The sequence below is a fragment of the Maudiozyma barnettii genome, assembly GCF_903064755.1.
Source record: "Maudiozyma barnettii strain CLIB 1767 genome assembly, contig: KABA2_04, whole genome shotgun sequence".
NCBI classification, from domain to species: domain Eukaryota; kingdom Fungi; phylum Ascomycota; class Saccharomycetes; order Saccharomycetales; family Saccharomycetaceae; genus Maudiozyma; species Maudiozyma barnettii.
The window spans coordinates 212,810-229,730 of NW_024545241.1; the positions used below are offsets into that span (position 1 = coordinate 212,810).

Here is a 16,921-nt window from a genome sequence, read left to right on the forward strand (position 1 = left end):
GCTCAATTGATTGATGGGATGGAGGAATGCAAAGTGTATTAATTATGTAAACTATAAATATATTAATAAATTATGTGTTATTGAATAGTTTACCAAGACAATAACAGCATATTCAGACAATGCTACTTGGTAGAATCATTTAGGCAGACGTGAAATACCATTCGATGTTCTTACTATGGCATCGCTCTTAATGCCTTTTTATCATGTCCAGCCTTACGATTATGATTGCCCCTAGATGCCTTGTTTTTCTCATTTCTAGCATTCTTTCGCTTCTGATTAACATCATTTTTAGGAGTACTTTCCTTACTATTCTCATTGTTATTCACATTCACATTAACTTTAGGTTTCCTTACATACCTTTCGTTCCTTCTTTTGTTGTCTATATCATTCTCACCGTCACGGTTTTTGACATATGATCTTTTCCCTGATTTGACGTTTCCTCTGAACATATATTTCTCCTCTAATATTCTAGCTCTTTGTGGTGATTTTTGTAACATTCTAGCCCATCCTTCTATTTGTTCATCAGACCAAGTTGTCTCTTGTTTAATACTCTTCCTCATCTTGCTACCTCTCTTGGTTCTTTCAAATAGTGTTGCATCTTCTTTCAACAATTGCCATAGGTAACCTTCAATCTGGTCGTACTTGGATACCCGCTCTTTTTCAGTAGCCTCAGCGCTATCATTGTTCTCGTCGATATCTTCTCCAAAAGAAATTTTACCCGATACTTTAGAACGGTCTGTTTCAGCTTCGTCATATGTATCATCTCTCTCATCTTCATCATCATCATACAATAGTTGCAAAGCTCTCGTCAAAGTTTTATTTTTAATTTCGTCAGGAACATGTTTCTTTGTCAGTTCTGATAACTCCATCTCAGAATCTCTCAAACTATTTTCATGTAACTCTAATTCTTCTAATGCTGGTAGAGATTCCTTATCTACCACTGATTTTACATGATTGGAGGCAGGTTTCTCGCTAGGAATTGAGTCCACAATTGTTGGGTCTTCAAACATTAAATTTGTAATTAATTCGACATTATTATCATATCGTCTTAATAATTCACTTAATTGATAGGTGGAATAACCTGGGAAGAAATCAGCTAATGCAGATATGTCCTTTTGAGATACTTCCACTTCATTTGATTCATTATGAAATATGTCACTTGTACTCGACTCGTTAACCACTTCCTCATTAGGTTTAGAAAAATTCAAATATACCATTTCTTGTTTGATATCCGGTCTTAAAATATTGAACCTTTCACTAATCAGAATCGAACCAAGAAGTGGATATATAGATAATGTATCCAATGAGCTAACTCCAAGAGACTTAGTGACATCCACTACTGTTTTCCTTCGAACTTGAAGTAAACATGTAATCATCAGTTGTTCTGCTATTTTTGAAAACTTGTTATTTCCTTTATCCCACCAACTCTCTAAATATTCTATCCAATTAATAGTTAAAAATTTGTCTGCAAAATCTTTATCCTCTATTAAAAATTGAAATGATTTAAGGTCAATCCTGGTAAATTTATTTTGTTCCACCATTGATTTGATGTGCTGTTGTATTTGACTTATTCTGTTTACCTGAACTCTAGGAATATTTGTTATTTTAGGCTTGGCAGAACCATCGATTAAAGATCTAACACTAACGGGATTCTTCTCGACATAAAGAATCACAAAATTCCATAACGTTTCTCCAAATATCTGCAAGTAAAACAAGCCACAGGTTTTCAATGCTGTAAGTACCCATGCTCTCAGTACAGTTAGATTTTCTTGAACATCATGGTTTATACCCAAACTTAATAGTTTACCTTCTTCATTACCCATTTCATTTATATAGCTTCTCATAAACATGCATAAATGATCAAGCGTAGAATCATCCAATTTTGAAAGATTCTCCTCAGTATTCAAAAATTGAAAGTATTGGATGTAGGTATCTAATAAATGTAACCATACCACTGGATCTTTTTCTATCAATTGTGCTCTCAACTTGAAAGGTGGGAAAGTTACAATTGGGAGTGTCAGTTGTTCAATTTTTCCTTCAACCTCTAGAACTTTGGGTGCCATTATACAATAATTGAATATGTATTTATCGTGATATATATTATATAATCGATATTTTGTGAACTTTTTCCCTATTCTAAACAACTGTCTTTTAATGTCGAAGTTCTTTATAGTTAGTAGTATTTTCTTACCACATAATTTTCACCAGTCAAGAAATCTGAGCGTATACATTTTTTAGGCCGTTTCTATGGGGTTTATACTAGTTCAATTGAAAGATTCAATGACAAAATTAGAAATTGTAAGGAGATAATATAGACTAAACTAAATATATATATATATTCAACAATGTTCTACTGGCGATGATAATATAATTATAAGTAGATCGTTATCTTAAAAATATGCGATTATTCCTAAATTAAACTCTTACCTAATCTCGCAAATACTACAAAGCGATCGTAACAACAAAATTTACATCTTTCGCACTCCTCTATATACAATGCAGTTTAATATAGTAGTGATATCGAGTACTTGGATTGTATTTGCCTGTTGAAACTTTTGGATTACGATAGGAATGTTTATTGAAGGTTTGCCCCAATTTTTTTATATGACCAGGTAGCCCTCACCAATCTTTTAAATTACACATCAGAATTTACAGTAAAGTGATGCATAATATGTTTCAAATATACACACACACTAATATTTGCCTTGTTGCTAACTTTGAAGTGTTTAAGGTCGTACTGTTATTAAAAATAATATAATAACCTCTATTCGTCTTTTCTATAGGAACTGTAAGTTTTTGCCCTCTCTTTTGCCAATTTCTTCCCAAGCTCTCCTTGAGTCAAAGAATCATTCTGTTTCTTTTGTCTTTTCTCAGCAGCAAGTCGAGCTGCCTCTGCAGGTGATATATTCTGACTTTCTGTGCCATGTTCATCTGATAATTTAACACCTGGCTTACCAATGGTCTTAGCCTTTGACTCAGTAGCTATTTTTTTGCTCTTTCCTGCATTTTTTGTTTTATTGGCCCTTTGAGAAAGTTGAGGCTTCTTACTTGTCGTATTAGTAGTTGTCGATACGGTCTCAGTCTTACTACCACATAACCCCATTATTATCCAATTTTTTAATCTATTTTTTGTAAAAGTATAAAGCAAAATTGTGTTATCAGTATCCAGTTTATAGAATATCTGATGACGATACAACAATTGATTCCAATCAATCGATTCCAATTAGAAACCCATTTTGTACGGGGCTAGAGAGGGCAGATGCAATTATATTGAACTTCTTTTCATCAAGCTCCTAATTTCTATATAGTATTACCAAAGCGAAAAAAAAAGACTTAACATCTACCTACACATACATAATATGCTCTCAAGTCATCAAATCTAAAACAAAAAACGGAAGAATGAATTTTAACAGTGCTATTATATAATATTATTGATATATATTTACATGAGTTATGAATAATAATTTATTTGTATTCTTACCCCTTCTATGTTCAGATTTAATTTCCAGTCAGAGAGTCATTGATCTCTAAACTATGTAAGTTTTCAAGGAATGGAATATCATCTGTATTAATTGTATTAATATTGTTTTCTTCTTGGAATTTTTGAGCCATTGGTAGTTGAGCACTTACACCAACAGTTATTCTATTTATTTGACGTGCGTCACGACAATATACCTTGTAAAGTTTTAGAAGTTTGTAATACAACTCAACTCTAATTTCAGCTTCAGGAACTCCGGTATGTTTTTGAGCCCATCCCAAAGTGGCATCTCTTAGAGCTGCCCAATCCGCATTTGCAATATAGGTTTGACCCATTTGATCCCCCTTTGTTATCAACTCGTTCCACTTGTTAATAATATCATTTGGGGTAATATCATCAATTGAACCTAAGTTTTTCAAAGTAATTCTTTTAGTAATTATTGTTTGTGGTACACTGTGTAATTCAAAATTTTTCAGTAATGAATTAATGATATCTAGGTTCTTCCAAGTTGCAGACTGAGTAAGGATAATGTTTAAGAAAGGTTCATCAAGAGTACCATTAATCTCTATATATGAATTGACAGAGTTTTGCAATTGTTTAAAACCTTCTATAGGATCATCTTGATATTTTTGGAAAAAAATTTCGAAATAAACATTATTCAAAGATGATAATATCCCTATGATCTTACGATTCTTGTAAGCCGCATTGGTTTTATAAAATTTCAATGCTGTTAACCAAGTCTTATTAACTCTTTCAAAATCTTGTAGTTCAGTCCATGTATTACCCAATAGACTATTCACTTGGGAAACGTTTAAATTTACTCTGTATGGCATATCAGAATTAATGGCTCTTTCAAAGAAAGAATATGCAATATCAATATCTTTACATTGACCAATAAATGCCAAATGAGCTTCTGCTAAATAATTGAAATGATCGGTTCTACAATGGTCACAAAATTTAGAATAAGTTTCCAATGCCAATAAATTTTCTTTAGCCAATAAACATGTTATGATAAATCCTGAACTTAGGTTTGGATGTTGATAATCGATTCTTTGTTTACTTGATTCATAAAGTTGTTTACATTGTTCAAATGTAAATGTTTGTGTGTCCATTAGAAGAGGCAACATCACACCGACAACTTTTGGATGAATGAAGAAATCAACCAATTCAGGTTTCTTCATTGCTTGTTTCCAAACATTTACAGCTTCATCGATTTTATTCAATTCTTTGAATGAGGTCAATAGATGCATAGCACCATATTCATTACATTTTACTTTACCATCCAAAATATTATTAGAAATTTCTCTTAAATACAGAGTAATATTTTTAGAGATTTCCATATTAAATGATTTTGAATCAAAATCAGGTTTTTTATTTAGTCTCATCAGTTGACCTCTATTAATTCTAAGACCATTATGCAAAAGATTAATTAATGTACACACCCTGTATGCATTCAAATCCGGACATTCTATTAATTCATTATATAGGGACATCGCTCTAGCTAACGAATCCCAAAACATTAAAGATTCACTACCAGTACCATTAGATTTATTTTGTCTTGGCAGGTCTCTAGAAAATGATAATGATTGCAATACACAATCATCAAATGCACATATTTGGTTATACCATGGAGAAGATGTTTGAACCTCATCTGAATGGGTGATAGAGTTACGTCTATTTTTATTGTTACCATTATTTTTCCTATTATATAGCTGTGTGTTGTTATAGTTCTTCTTATTATTATTGTTTTTAGTTTGTAAAGAATTTAATTTATCTAGATCATCATTTTTAGAAATAGTGGTAGGTTTAATACCATCTGTTGAAGTAGTAGAATTGAACCTTTTATAAGTGAAAGAAGACTGCAACTTCTCAGTAGTGTCATTATTATCAGCAACAAACCCCTTTGATGCAGAACTCAATAACTTCAATGATTTTTTCCCATTGTACCCTAATTGCGATGAGTTTCTACTAATTCTTAAAAACATTTTGATATATTTAGCTTGTAACTGGGTGTCTTCTCTAATCTGGAAATGCTTCTTATATATTAGACAAACACGTATTAGTTCTTTACTATCTTCTTATATTCAATATGCTACAGCTGATAACCAACTGCAAACTTTCATGTCTCTAGTATGTATATATAAGAAAAGAGTATTCGAGAAACTGCTGTTATGGTGTGGATGTGAGCCTTTATTTTCTTCCTGTCGCTCTGATTGAACGGGTTCTGTCTCTCGGTTTGAGTAACACAGCGAAATTTCCAACCAGTTAAAATTCAGCAAAAACTTACCCGGTGATTACGGCTGAATATTAACTGGTTGGATAGTAGTAGTAGTAGTACGCACATTCTAACAACATTGTCAGTTATCAGGCTATTAGTTCTTGAAATTTAATCCCGCTACCTCGACGATATCTTCAGCAATATATCGGTACTTCTAATGGTATCGGGATATTTACTTACGTATTTTGAAACATGAGTATGTCGTACAACATGATATTGGCAGCCCCATTGTATATCACTACTGACGAGCAGGGAGGGGAATCTGTGCTTTCAGTTTCTGATTTCATTTCTTTGGTTTGTTTACATTTTACTGAGATGAAAATAGAAAATATACATTGATCTATAATTATAAGTTAACCAGAAGGAGTAATACGTTCAGTAAATAGGCAAAGATTCCACGCTTAGGTTAGTTCAGTTGACCTTGTCAGGAACACAATATATTATCCACCATGTCTTCAATTGCTAAGAATAACAAAGATATCTTCACTCTATTTGATAAGAAAGGTCAAGGTTCCATTACAAAGCCTCAATTCGGTGATTACTTGAGAGCCATTGGTTACAACCCTACAAATGCACAGGTCGAAGAGATACTCAGTGGAGCCTCCCAGGACGCCTTATCTCTGGAAGATATCTCTTCATTGATCGAGTCTAACCAGCAGTTGTTAGATGCTACTACTACTGCTAAAGTTGACGATTTCATTAAAGCATTCCAAGTGTTTGATAAAGAAAACACTGGGAAGGTCACTGTCGGTGATATTAGATACATGTTGACTGGGTTAGGTGAAAAACTATCTGATGAAGAAGTCGACGAGTTATTGAAAGGTGTAGAGATTGATTCTGATGGTGGAATCGATTACAAGAAATTTATGGAGGATATATTAAGACAATAAGTTATAAAAAAATAAATAATAAATAGTACATAGTTCGGAATGTATATTATCATACCCACACAGACACATCTAAATAGATTAAACTTTATATTAAAATAAGGAACTATTTCAACTATTTCTCTCTCTATTTTTATTTCTATGCTTAACGAATTTTTCATTGGGATAATTAACGCTTATATAAAGAAAAGTAATGTATAATGAAAAATAAAATCATTTCAGCAAGTTACAATGTTACTAAACAGCTCATCACAAGCCACATTACACGTATATATTCAACCACTATGACTGCCTGGAACCCCAAGGAACATGTACATCAGGAGATTAAGGATCTCATTGATAGGAAATCACCTAATTATACCTTAGCATTATTCGATATCATTCACAAGTTGAAATTACAAAGACGTACAGGATGGATCAACAACGGGATCGAGAATCCTGAATCTATATCCGATCATATGTATAGAATGAGTATAATGTCTTGGATTCTAAGAAGTAATGAAATTAGTCCTGCACGTTGTATGAAAATTTCTCTGGCTCACGATATGGCAGAGTCCATAGTAGGTGATATAACTCCATTCGATGTAAAGATTGATAAGAACGAAAAACATTTAAGAGAATTATCGACAATAGAGTATCTGTGCAATGAACTTATTAAACCATATAATCCAATTGCAGCCCAGGATATATTGGCAGCATGGCATGAGTATGAAGATCAAACCACTATTGAGGCTAAATATGTAAAGGATCTAGATAAATTTGAAATGTTGGTACAATGTTTCGAATACGAAAAAATATACAAGGGAAAGAAAGATTTATCTCAATTTTACGGTTGTCTTAATGAGATTACCACCGATGAAGTTTCTCAATGGGCTAAAGATTTAATGCAAGAGAGAAAACAATATTTTGAGAGTTTAAAAATTTGAATCTTTCTGAACAAAAATATATCAATGTATAGGTATATATATATTAACGTAATTTTATTTGCAATATTCAATTCACTGTACTTCTTACAAGGCTTCTTTCTATTCATATGATGGACAATATAGTTTTTGAAATATCTTTATCATCTATTATGGCAGAAAGTAGTGAAAAAAAGAAAATAACAAAATAACACAGATAGTCTTCATTGTAAAAAAATGAAGAGATGAAAGAAGCATAGTAAACACACATAAAAAGATACGGTAATTGATCAATCAAGTAAGCTAATAGTATATTATACTTAGTTCGTTCAATATATAATTGCCTCAACACCTCTTTTCCTTTAATATGAGACCCTTTGACAGTGGACACGAAGATTTGATACACGACGTTGCTTACGATTTTTACGGAAGATTCGTTGCAACATGTTCATCAGATCAACACATTAAGGTCTTCAAATTAGATAAAGAAACTACTAAGTGGGAAATAAGTGACTCATGGAAAGCTCACAATAGTAGTATTGTATCGATTGATTGGGCTAGTCCGGAATATGGACGTATCATTGCATCTGCCTCATACGACAAGACAGTAAAAATATGGGAAGAAAATCCTGATCAGAATGAAAATTCGGGTCGTCGTTGGAATAAATTATGTACCTTAAATGATTCTAATGGTTCTCTTTACGATGTCAAGTTTGCTCCTTCCCATTTAGGTTTGAGATTGGCATGTATCGGTAACGATGGTATTTTAAGAATATACGACGCTTTGGAACCTTCTGATTTAAGATCGTGGACTTTAACTATCGAAATTAAAACTTTACAGACCCCACCAGCTAACAATTTACAATCAGATTTCTGTTTATCGTGGTGTCCTTCGAGATTCTCTACAGAAAAATTGGCTGTATGTGTTCTAGATCAAGCTCTTATATATCAAAGGGGGAAGGATAATAAATTCCAAATCATAGGAAAATTATTAGGACATAAGGGTCTAGTAAGAAGTATAAGTTGGGCTCCATCTATTGGTAGATGGTATCAATTGATTGCCACTGGTTGCAAAGATGGGAAAGTTCGTATTTACAAATTGACCGAAAGATTAGGAAACGGAGAATCTATATCTGAGTCAAGTGATAATCTATTAGTTGATGGTACACCAGATAAAGAAAATTTAGAACCAACTTTAGAAATTGAATTATTAAGTGAACATGATGATCACAAATCTGAGGTATGGTCTGTCTCTTGGAATTTAACAGGCACAATTTTAAGTAGTGCAGGGGAAGATGGTAAAGTCCGTTTATGGAAATCGACATATTCTAATGAGTTTAAATGTATGTCGGTTATTAATGCACAACAGTGAAATGGTAGTTTATATATTTTATCTAAATGTAACATATTTTCAAATAATTTGGCATTGTAAATTACTTTTATAGTATATTTTTCTGTAGATTTATATACCAAGAACGTCGTCTAAACGTTAATTCATCGTTTTATTATTGATTAAGCTTTAAAAGGCCTAGTTAATTTTTCTAGAGTTTATGTAATGTACATGATCAAGCCTCGATTTTCGGCTTCTTTGGATCACTCTCTTCCTTCGTATATTCATCCTTTTTGGTTGCATCAACTCTATTATCCATTGATCTCTTCTTTTCGTTGTCATCATTTTCAACTATCTCCTCTTTAATATCCTCAATACTAACGCGTGTGGTTTCTATACCATTCGATTTGTTCGTTTTAGAGATTGTTTCACTCTTTTTCTTATTGATAGACTTCATTTCATCTTTAACGGGTTGATTAGCTTCCTTTTCCAAACATTGTAAGAGGGTATATATTCTTCTACTAATCTCCAGCGGTGTTCTACTTGAAAAGAAGAAATTAAATTCAAACATCGGACAATCACGAATTTCATCTCTAATGACTTCATATATATCATTTCTTTGCAGACCATATTTCGATAATGTTATTAATAAGAATCTATCTTCCTCCTCTGAAAAAACTCTTTTATTGTTAGTAGAAGGGGGATATTTTAATTTAAAATCAAAGAATGGATTAGTGCATTCAGTCAGTTTACGTTGTAATAATTTTTCTTGGTATTTAAGATGTCTCAGTTTTGCTTCATCTTCTTCGATATTCTTAATTAATTTCTCGTATCCCTCAATGCTTTTATAATTAATCCAAAATGCTTTGGCATATGCTTGTACTTCTTCGAATGTTTTATTACCTTCCATTTCCATAGCAATAGCCTGTATGGAATTCCTTCCGTACTTACCCGATAAGGATATAAATTTTCTGAAATCGATCTTATTCCAGTTACTGAATCCTTCTTTCTCCCATTCTGCCTTTTGCATTTCTTCTTCTTCTGTTAGAGGCTCTGCAGCAGCTATAATTTTCTTCAATTCTTTCAGTTTTAATTTTTGTTCATCAATTGACAAGTCTTCATTATCTAGCACCTTAATATCATCAATAGTTGGAACATATTTAGTCCTTTTTGCAATGTACATTCTTTCTCTTTCGTATAGATCTTTCAATTCCGGACGTTGCATTTGATGAGTACTAAACACATGTGGTTTAGGCATTCTTGGTTGTAACGGAGTTACAACTTTCTTTGTATAAAGTATATCCTTATAGTAATTATCAACAGAATAGTTTTCTTTACGTTCACGCTTTCTAGATGTGTTGGTAATAAGCCATAGTGGATCAATAACTTGTTTCTCGACATTTTGCTTCTTGAAATTTTGACCATCCCATTCATACGCTGATTCTTGGTTGACTTTTTGTAAATCATCTAACCCAAGAGAATCGTACTTCTTATTCAATGATTGTGTTTTGTTTTCAGATAATGATAAAATAGCATCTAAATCGACCTCTGGATCAGGGTCTACATTTGATTTATTATCAGATATATTTGATTCTGCATTTGGTTCGGGTGTACCACTTACGTTCGGGGTATTACTATTACTAGTAAACACATCAGCAGCACCATGTTGGATCATAGATAATAATGCATCCTTAGAGTCATTCTTACCTTCTTTCTTCTTATTAGAGGCTGTTCTATTTTGTTGGATAACTAATTTATCTAATCTCAACTTTTGAGTTGCTCTTTCGATAATCTTCTCCTCTACGGAGTTATTAGTAACAAATCTAAATACCCTTACTTGTTTCTTTTGACCAATACGATGAGCTCTGTCCATGGCTTGTAAATCGGCTTGTGGATTCCAGTCTGAATCAAATAGGACAACTGTGTCTGCGGATGTTAAATTGATACCTAAACCACCGGCACGAGTCGTTAGTAAGAAAAGGAATTTATCAGAGTCTGGCGCATTATAATCATCAATAGCCTTAATTCTATCTTCATGATCAGTGGAACCATCGATTCTACAATATTTATATTCTCTGAAGAAACAATAATCCTCCAGAATATCTAACAAACGGGACATTTGACTGAAGATCAACACTCTAGATCCTTGTGCCTTTAATTTTTTCAATAGTCTATCTAAGACTTTCAATTTTGCAGAATTGTAAATCAGGTGCTCATCTGTAGTATATGGAGGACCAGGTTCCGCCCCATCGAATAAATAAGGATGATTACAACACTTTCTCAATTGCATAACGATATTTAATAATCTTGTCTTGGATTCAGTAGCATTTGTACCATTTACTGCATCTATATCTTTCTCTAGAATTTGTCTATACCATTTCTTTTGCATAGAAGACATACCGACGTAAACATTCAATTCTTGTTTTGGTAATAATGACGTTTCGACATCATTCTTAATACGACGTAATAAGAAAGGTTTCAATACTGTATGCAATTGTCTCACAATTGTGTCTTGATTATCATCAGATGTTGATTCAGAAGAAAACCAACTATCAAAATCCTGTGAACTAGAAAAGATATCAGGTAATAAGAAATTTAGCAATGCCCACAATTCGTGTAGATTGTTTTGTAGAGGTGTACCTGTGATTAGCAGTCTATTTCTTGATCTGAATTCTCTTAGGACTTGTGATAACATAGATTCTTCATTTTTAATTCTATGAGCCTCGTCGATGATAAGATATTCCCAATCAAATTTTCTGAATGTAGCTTTCTCTCTTATAATAATTTCGTATGATGCAATTACTACATCAAAATCACATTCCATAATCTTGTCTTTAATCAAATGTGCTCTTTCCTCTTTGTCACCTTGAAGGACAATAGCATTAACTTCTGGAGTCCATTTATTAATTTCTCTCAACCAATTATTTAAAGTAGACTTAGGAGCAATGACTAGAAATGGACCACTAACGTTTTTAATATAACGCAAGTAACCTAGGAAGGATATAGTTTGTAAAGTCTTACCAAGACCCATCTCATCTGCCAAGATACCTGAAAGACCATTATTATGTAAAGAAATCAGCCAATTTAGACCCTGGATTTGATATGGTCTTAGTTGGCCATCAACATAACCTGGAGATTCTCTAAATTCAAATTCGATATTGTCCTCATCGTTTTCTTCGTGTTCTTCTTCCATTAATAATTCTGCATCTTCTTCTCTTTCTGTCTTTCTCTTTCTTGTAGTACTCACAACATTACTCTTTTTATCCAAATCATCCAAAATTGACTTAAAAGTAGGATCTTCATTGGCTTTATTTTCGATAAAGTGTCTGAACAGAGGACTAATAGATAACAGTTCTTTCAATCTCTTTTCAGTATTGTTTATATCTTTCTGTTTCGATTCCAATTTTTGATCCTCATTTAGATTATTCACTAAATATTTCAATTTCCGTTCTTCTACAGACAATGTGGAAACGTTTTCACTGTAAGGTTTCAACCTTTCAGTATATTCAGCGATTGGTTCTGCCATTTGTACCATTATTGCTTGTAAATCGTATCAGTTCTCGTCAAGCAGTTCAACAAATAATAGCTGATAGGTAAACACACAATATTTCGCAAAAGGATATCAACAAACAAATCGAATATATGAATATTCAATGATAAATGATAATGTGATTACTGCTTCTGTGTTTGTGTGTAATAATTATTGGGTATATGTCCGTTAAAAAAGTATGTCTTCTGAATTATTTTAAAATTTTAAGTAGTTTGTTATTTCACTTTCTTTGGTTTTGGCGTTTCTTCCACTGGGATCGAACCGCTAAGTGATGTTTCATGATGTGCGTAAATGTATTGCAACTTTTTTTTTGCATTCTAGAGAGAAACCATTCACAAAAAATAGGAAACATTCTAACAATGGATTGATAAGAGCATTACAAAGATAGACATTGAACTACTTATATAGGAATAAAACTAGATTATCTTACTTAAAATTCTTGTAGTGAGACATTCAGCTCATAAATAATCAACACTAAGAACATTGACCTTCACAACGCTACAGATCAATTACTACATATATGAAATAGGGTACTTTAATTCGCTTGAATCCTAGTAATGAAGAGGTATCGATTGTAGTATCTATTTATTATATCAGTAATAAATATCAATATATATATATATATATTGCTGATAATACTGTCTAAGAAACAAACAAAATTTTTCAGTCGCATTCCATCTCAATTGGGCGCGGTTGTCCCGTTACAAAAGGGATTACGCGTTGAGAAATATATGGCAGCCTACCAAAGATAAATTCAATAATATTGCATCATGAACGGTTAATGGATTGAGTGATGATGGATAAGAATTACGTTGAGATAATTTATGTTGAAGAGCGTTATTAGATTAGACACTAATAACAACAAAATCAATACACATATATACATATTTACTTAATATGGATGAGACAAAGATTGAAACTCCATTTTTGAGATACTTACTTTCCACCAAAGCAGCTGTAAACCTATCCAAGGTAAGGGAAAGATCGCTAAATATCGACGATATTACAAACACAGAAAAGGTAACAACATACCAGACAAAATATGGACAATTGGAATTTGATATAGAGAGAGCACAATATGATTCTCTGAATCTCTTACGTCAGGAATATAAAGAAAAAGAAATGAAACTACGGACGAGACGTTACAGTATAGATTTTGATAAAGAACAAACGGGCTTAGAAACGATAAATTCTGCCAGAAATGAGTCGGTAAAAAGTACCGGTACTGATGGAAATGATGACAGTGTACAGGAATTAAGAGAAAGACTTTTAGGTAATAGACAGAATAGAGTGGATTTAGATGAAAACGGGATTGCGAAGTCTGTGGATAAACAAATTGAGGATCAAGATAATATGCAAAATGAACTAGTTGATAATATGAGTAAACTTGTTCGTAACTTAAAGGAAGGGGCAGTTGCGTTCCAAAATGCTCTTGATGAGGATGAAAAGGTTCTGGGAGCGGCGGAGATTGGGATTCAAGTGGCATCGAGAGGTCTCTTAGATGTCACAGGTAAGTTGACTAAATATGACAAGAAGAAGCTTGGTTACATGTTCTACATAACTACATTCCTATTCATGTTCATTGGTCTAATCCTGACCTTCGTAATCATCAAACTGTTCCCAGCATTATAGTAACAGAGTAGGTCAATATTATTATATAAGATGAGTTCCGTTATATTATATTGATAATTTTTTTGTCCGGGTGAAAATTTTTGGTAAAGCGAAAAATATCAGATCAAATCTTCAACTAAGAATTTCGAGGAAAATGAAGGCATCGTGGTGCTATTTGTTTATATAAACGATGAATACATATGGGTTTGATCTGTGATGTATGCATATATAGGTATATACCAGATTTAATAACGTTTGCTTTGTTCTAAACAAAATATAAAGATATATATATATAGCAAAGCGTGTTAAAAATATACTATTTCACAATGAGTAAAAGAACACATACAGGTGCAGAGGGCACAACTAAGAAGGTCTCCAAGACCCATGCCGCTCATATTATCAACGAACAAAAAGATTATTCTGCTAGATATATTAGTGCAGAACCTCTCGACATTTTTTGCTGGGGTACCGGTTCTATGTGTGAACTAGGTTTAGGTCCATTATCCAAAAACAAGGAAGTTAAGAGACCAAGATTGAATCCCTTCTTATCTAGAGATGACGTTAAGATTGTCTCTTTTGCTGTAGGTGGTATGCATACCATTGCATTGGACGCAAACAACACGATCTGGTCATGGGGTTGTAATGATGTTGGTGCTCTAGGCAGAGATACCAGTGGTGCCAAGGAAAAATTGAAAGATATGGATGGCGAAGATTCCAGTGATGATGACGATGGTGATTTGAATGAATTGGAGTCTACACCAAACAAGATTGATATGAGTGTTTTCCCTGAAGGTGCCAAAGTGGTCCAGTTGGCAGCTTTAGATAATTTGAGTTGTGCCTTGTTAGATAATGGTGACGTATTTGCATGGGGTACATTCCGTTGTAACGAAGGTATCTTAGGTTTCTACCAAGACCAAATTAAAGTACAAGCCACACCATGGAAAGTACCAAGTTTCTCAAAGTTTAACATTGTTCAATTAGCTAGTGGTAAAGATCATATTCTTTTCCTTGATGAGGAAGGTGTTGTATTCGCATGGGGTAATGGTCAACAAAACCAATTGGGTCGTAAAATCATGGACCGATTCCGTTTGAAAACTTTAGATCCAAGACCATTTGGTTTAAGACACGTCAAGTACATTGCAAGTGGTGAAAATCATTGTTTTGCACTAACCGACAAGGGCAAATTAGTCAGTTGGGGGTTAAACCAATTCGGTCAATGTGGTACTTCTACCACTGTTGAAGATGGTTCTCTTGTCACCAAGCCAACTACAGTTATCTTACCACCAGGTGTTGGTCAAGGTTCTCAAAAGATTAGATCCATTAGTGCTGGTGAACATCACAGTTTGCTTCTTTTAGAAGACGGATCTTTATTCAGTTGTGGTCGTTTAGATATGTGTGAAGTTGGTATTGCACGTGACAACTTACCTGAGTCCACTTATAAGGATGAGCATGATAAAGCAAGATCTGTTCCAATTTTTACCAAGTTAGAGAACGTTCCGCTATTTAAGGGTATTTCTGCTGGGTCTCATCATAGTGTTGCTATTTCACAAAATGGTATTGCTTATAGTTGGGGATTTGGTGAAACTTATGCAGTCGGATTAGGTCCAAATGATGAGGATATTGAAATACCAACAAGAATTAAGAATACTGCCACCAAGGACCATAGAATTGTCTTTGTCGGTTGTGGTGGTCAATTCAGTGTTAGTGGTGGGGTACCATTAAGTTCCGTGGAAAATGAAAAACGTTCCAAAGAGATGGGTGATGAGGAGTAAAAAGAGTACTTAGAGAAATACTATATAGATATGTATACATAAGTCCTCGGAGATTAGGATTGTAATTCTAAAGGAAAACGATGAATATTAATCATAGTAATGCTAAAATCTCATAAGATAACACAACATACTGTAAGTATGTGTAAAAACATTGTGTAGGTAAATATTATATGAAATAAAAACAAACAAACAAACAAAAAGGGAGTACGATTATGTACGTGCTATATAGTATATCCTTTCTAGGACATGGACTACAAATTTGGTAATAATAAGTATGACGGTGTGAGGAGTAAATTGTAATATAGAGAGAATAGCGACAGCATTGAATTATAGTGTTCGAGAGAAAACAAAAAGACAACGATGACAGTTTCGATGCCCAATTCTTTAACTATGTACAGAATAAATAAAAGAGCTATATTAAAATTAATGAAACTTGTCGGCTATAACAAGAAGTAAGATATAAAACTGTAGATCATTCAATCTATTGTAACAAAGACAAACAAAAAAGGTTAATATTAAAACTTTAATATTACATCAATGGTATCGATCCATTAAACTTTTTTTCTTAACGCTTTCTACATGTTTTTCTTCAATTTCCCGTGATCACTTCGGATAATATAATCAACGACAGCGTAAATAAAAAAACAAAAAAAGCGCATATCCCACAGCATAAGAATATTCGAACAAATACAAATTACTTAATAAGACAAAAATAAATAAAAAGGATCGTCAAATAGGCACCAATAACAGAAACGTGAAAAGAATGTGCCGGTATAACGGCAATAATAATTTATACTAAGAAATACCGCAGGGAAATGTATACCATATTATAACATAAATAGTTCACTTTTGCTCAGTAATATTTTTTAGTCTCACAAAAAATGTAGTACGCAGATGACTCGTCTCTATTAAAATAAATATTTCCTCGATGTAACAACATTAAGAAGAGGATAACATGGAAAGAAGGATGGTCAAATATGAAACTATCAGGCAAATATATTTATGTATTTATTTTTCATCTTCCTGTTTTTCCTATGTGAATAAGTCCCAATAAAGTATACGAAACAAAAAATAATAACATCATACTGGTTATAATTCCAACTATACATATCT

General features: G+C 33.0%; 9 protein-coding genes across 9 annotated transcripts; 5 read left to right on the forward strand and 4 right to left on the reverse strand.

The window, feature by feature from the left end:
* Positions 1-173: 173 nt before the first annotated feature.
* On the reverse strand, positions 174-2,063 carry CUE3 (Cue3p; the record flags this gene model as incomplete). The annotated part of the gene is made up of 1 exon (XM_041550166.1): positions 174-2,063. The coding sequence occupies one exon, from the start codon at positions 2,061-2,063 to the stop codon at positions 174-176; it is 1,890 nt and encodes a 629-aa protein (XP_041406100.1).
* A 701-nt stretch (positions 2,064-2,764) lies between these two features.
* KABA2_04S02156 (uncharacterized protein) lies at positions 2,765-3,103 on the reverse strand (the record flags this gene model as incomplete). The annotated part of the gene is made up of 1 exon (XM_041550167.1): positions 2,765-3,103. The coding sequence occupies one exon, from the start codon at positions 3,101-3,103 to the stop codon at positions 2,765-2,767; it is 339 nt and encodes a 112-aa protein (XP_041406101.1).
* A 395-nt stretch (positions 3,104-3,498) lies between these two features.
* Positions 3,499-5,463, reverse strand: KABA2_04S02178 (Rmd9p; the record flags this gene model as incomplete). Its single annotated transcript, XM_041550168.1, has 1 exon — positions 3,499-5,463. The coding sequence occupies one exon, from the start codon at positions 5,461-5,463 to the stop codon at positions 3,499-3,501; it is 1,965 nt and encodes a 654-aa protein (XP_041406102.1).
* Positions 5,464-6,205: 742 nt separating this feature from the next.
* Positions 6,206-6,646, forward strand: MLC1 (Mlc1p; the record flags this gene model as incomplete). The annotated part of the gene is made up of 1 exon (XM_041550169.1): positions 6,206-6,646. One exon carries the CDS (start codon positions 6,206-6,208, stop codon positions 6,644-6,646), a length of 441 nt encoding a protein of 146 aa, XP_041406103.1.
* A 197-nt stretch (positions 6,647-6,843) lies between these two features.
* On the forward strand, positions 6,844-7,569 carry YGK1 (5'-deoxynucleotidase; the record flags this gene model as incomplete). The annotated part of the gene is made up of 1 exon (XM_041550170.1): positions 6,844-7,569. One exon carries the CDS (start codon positions 6,844-6,846, stop codon positions 7,567-7,569), a length of 726 nt encoding a protein of 241 aa, XP_041406104.1.
* A 343-nt stretch (positions 7,570-7,912) lies between these two features.
* On the forward strand, positions 7,913-8,917 carry SEH1 (Seh1p; the record flags this gene model as incomplete). The annotated part of the gene is made up of 1 exon (XM_041550171.1): positions 7,913-8,917. The coding sequence occupies one exon, from the start codon at positions 7,913-7,915 to the stop codon at positions 8,915-8,917; it is 1,005 nt and encodes a 334-aa protein (XP_041406105.1).
* Positions 8,918-9,110: 193 nt separating this feature from the next.
* On the reverse strand, positions 9,111-12,410 carry KABA2_04S02266 (uncharacterized protein; the record flags this gene model as incomplete). The annotated part of the gene is made up of 1 exon (XM_041550172.1): positions 9,111-12,410. The coding sequence occupies one exon, from the start codon at positions 12,408-12,410 to the stop codon at positions 9,111-9,113; it is 3,300 nt and encodes a 1,099-aa protein (XP_041406106.1).
* A 912-nt stretch (positions 12,411-13,322) lies between these two features.
* On the forward strand, positions 13,323-14,057 carry USE1 (SNAP receptor USE1; the record flags this gene model as incomplete). Its single annotated transcript, XM_041550173.1, has 1 exon — positions 13,323-14,057. One exon carries the CDS (start codon positions 13,323-13,325, stop codon positions 14,055-14,057), a length of 735 nt encoding a protein of 244 aa, XP_041406107.1.
* Positions 14,058-14,362: 305 nt separating this feature from the next.
* Positions 14,363-15,808, forward strand: SRM1 (Ran guanyl-nucleotide exchange factor; the record flags this gene model as incomplete). Its single annotated transcript, XM_041550174.1, has 1 exon — positions 14,363-15,808. One exon carries the CDS (start codon positions 14,363-14,365, stop codon positions 15,806-15,808), a length of 1,446 nt encoding a protein of 481 aa, XP_041406108.1.
* Between the last annotated feature and the right edge of the window lie 1,113 nt (positions 15,809-16,921).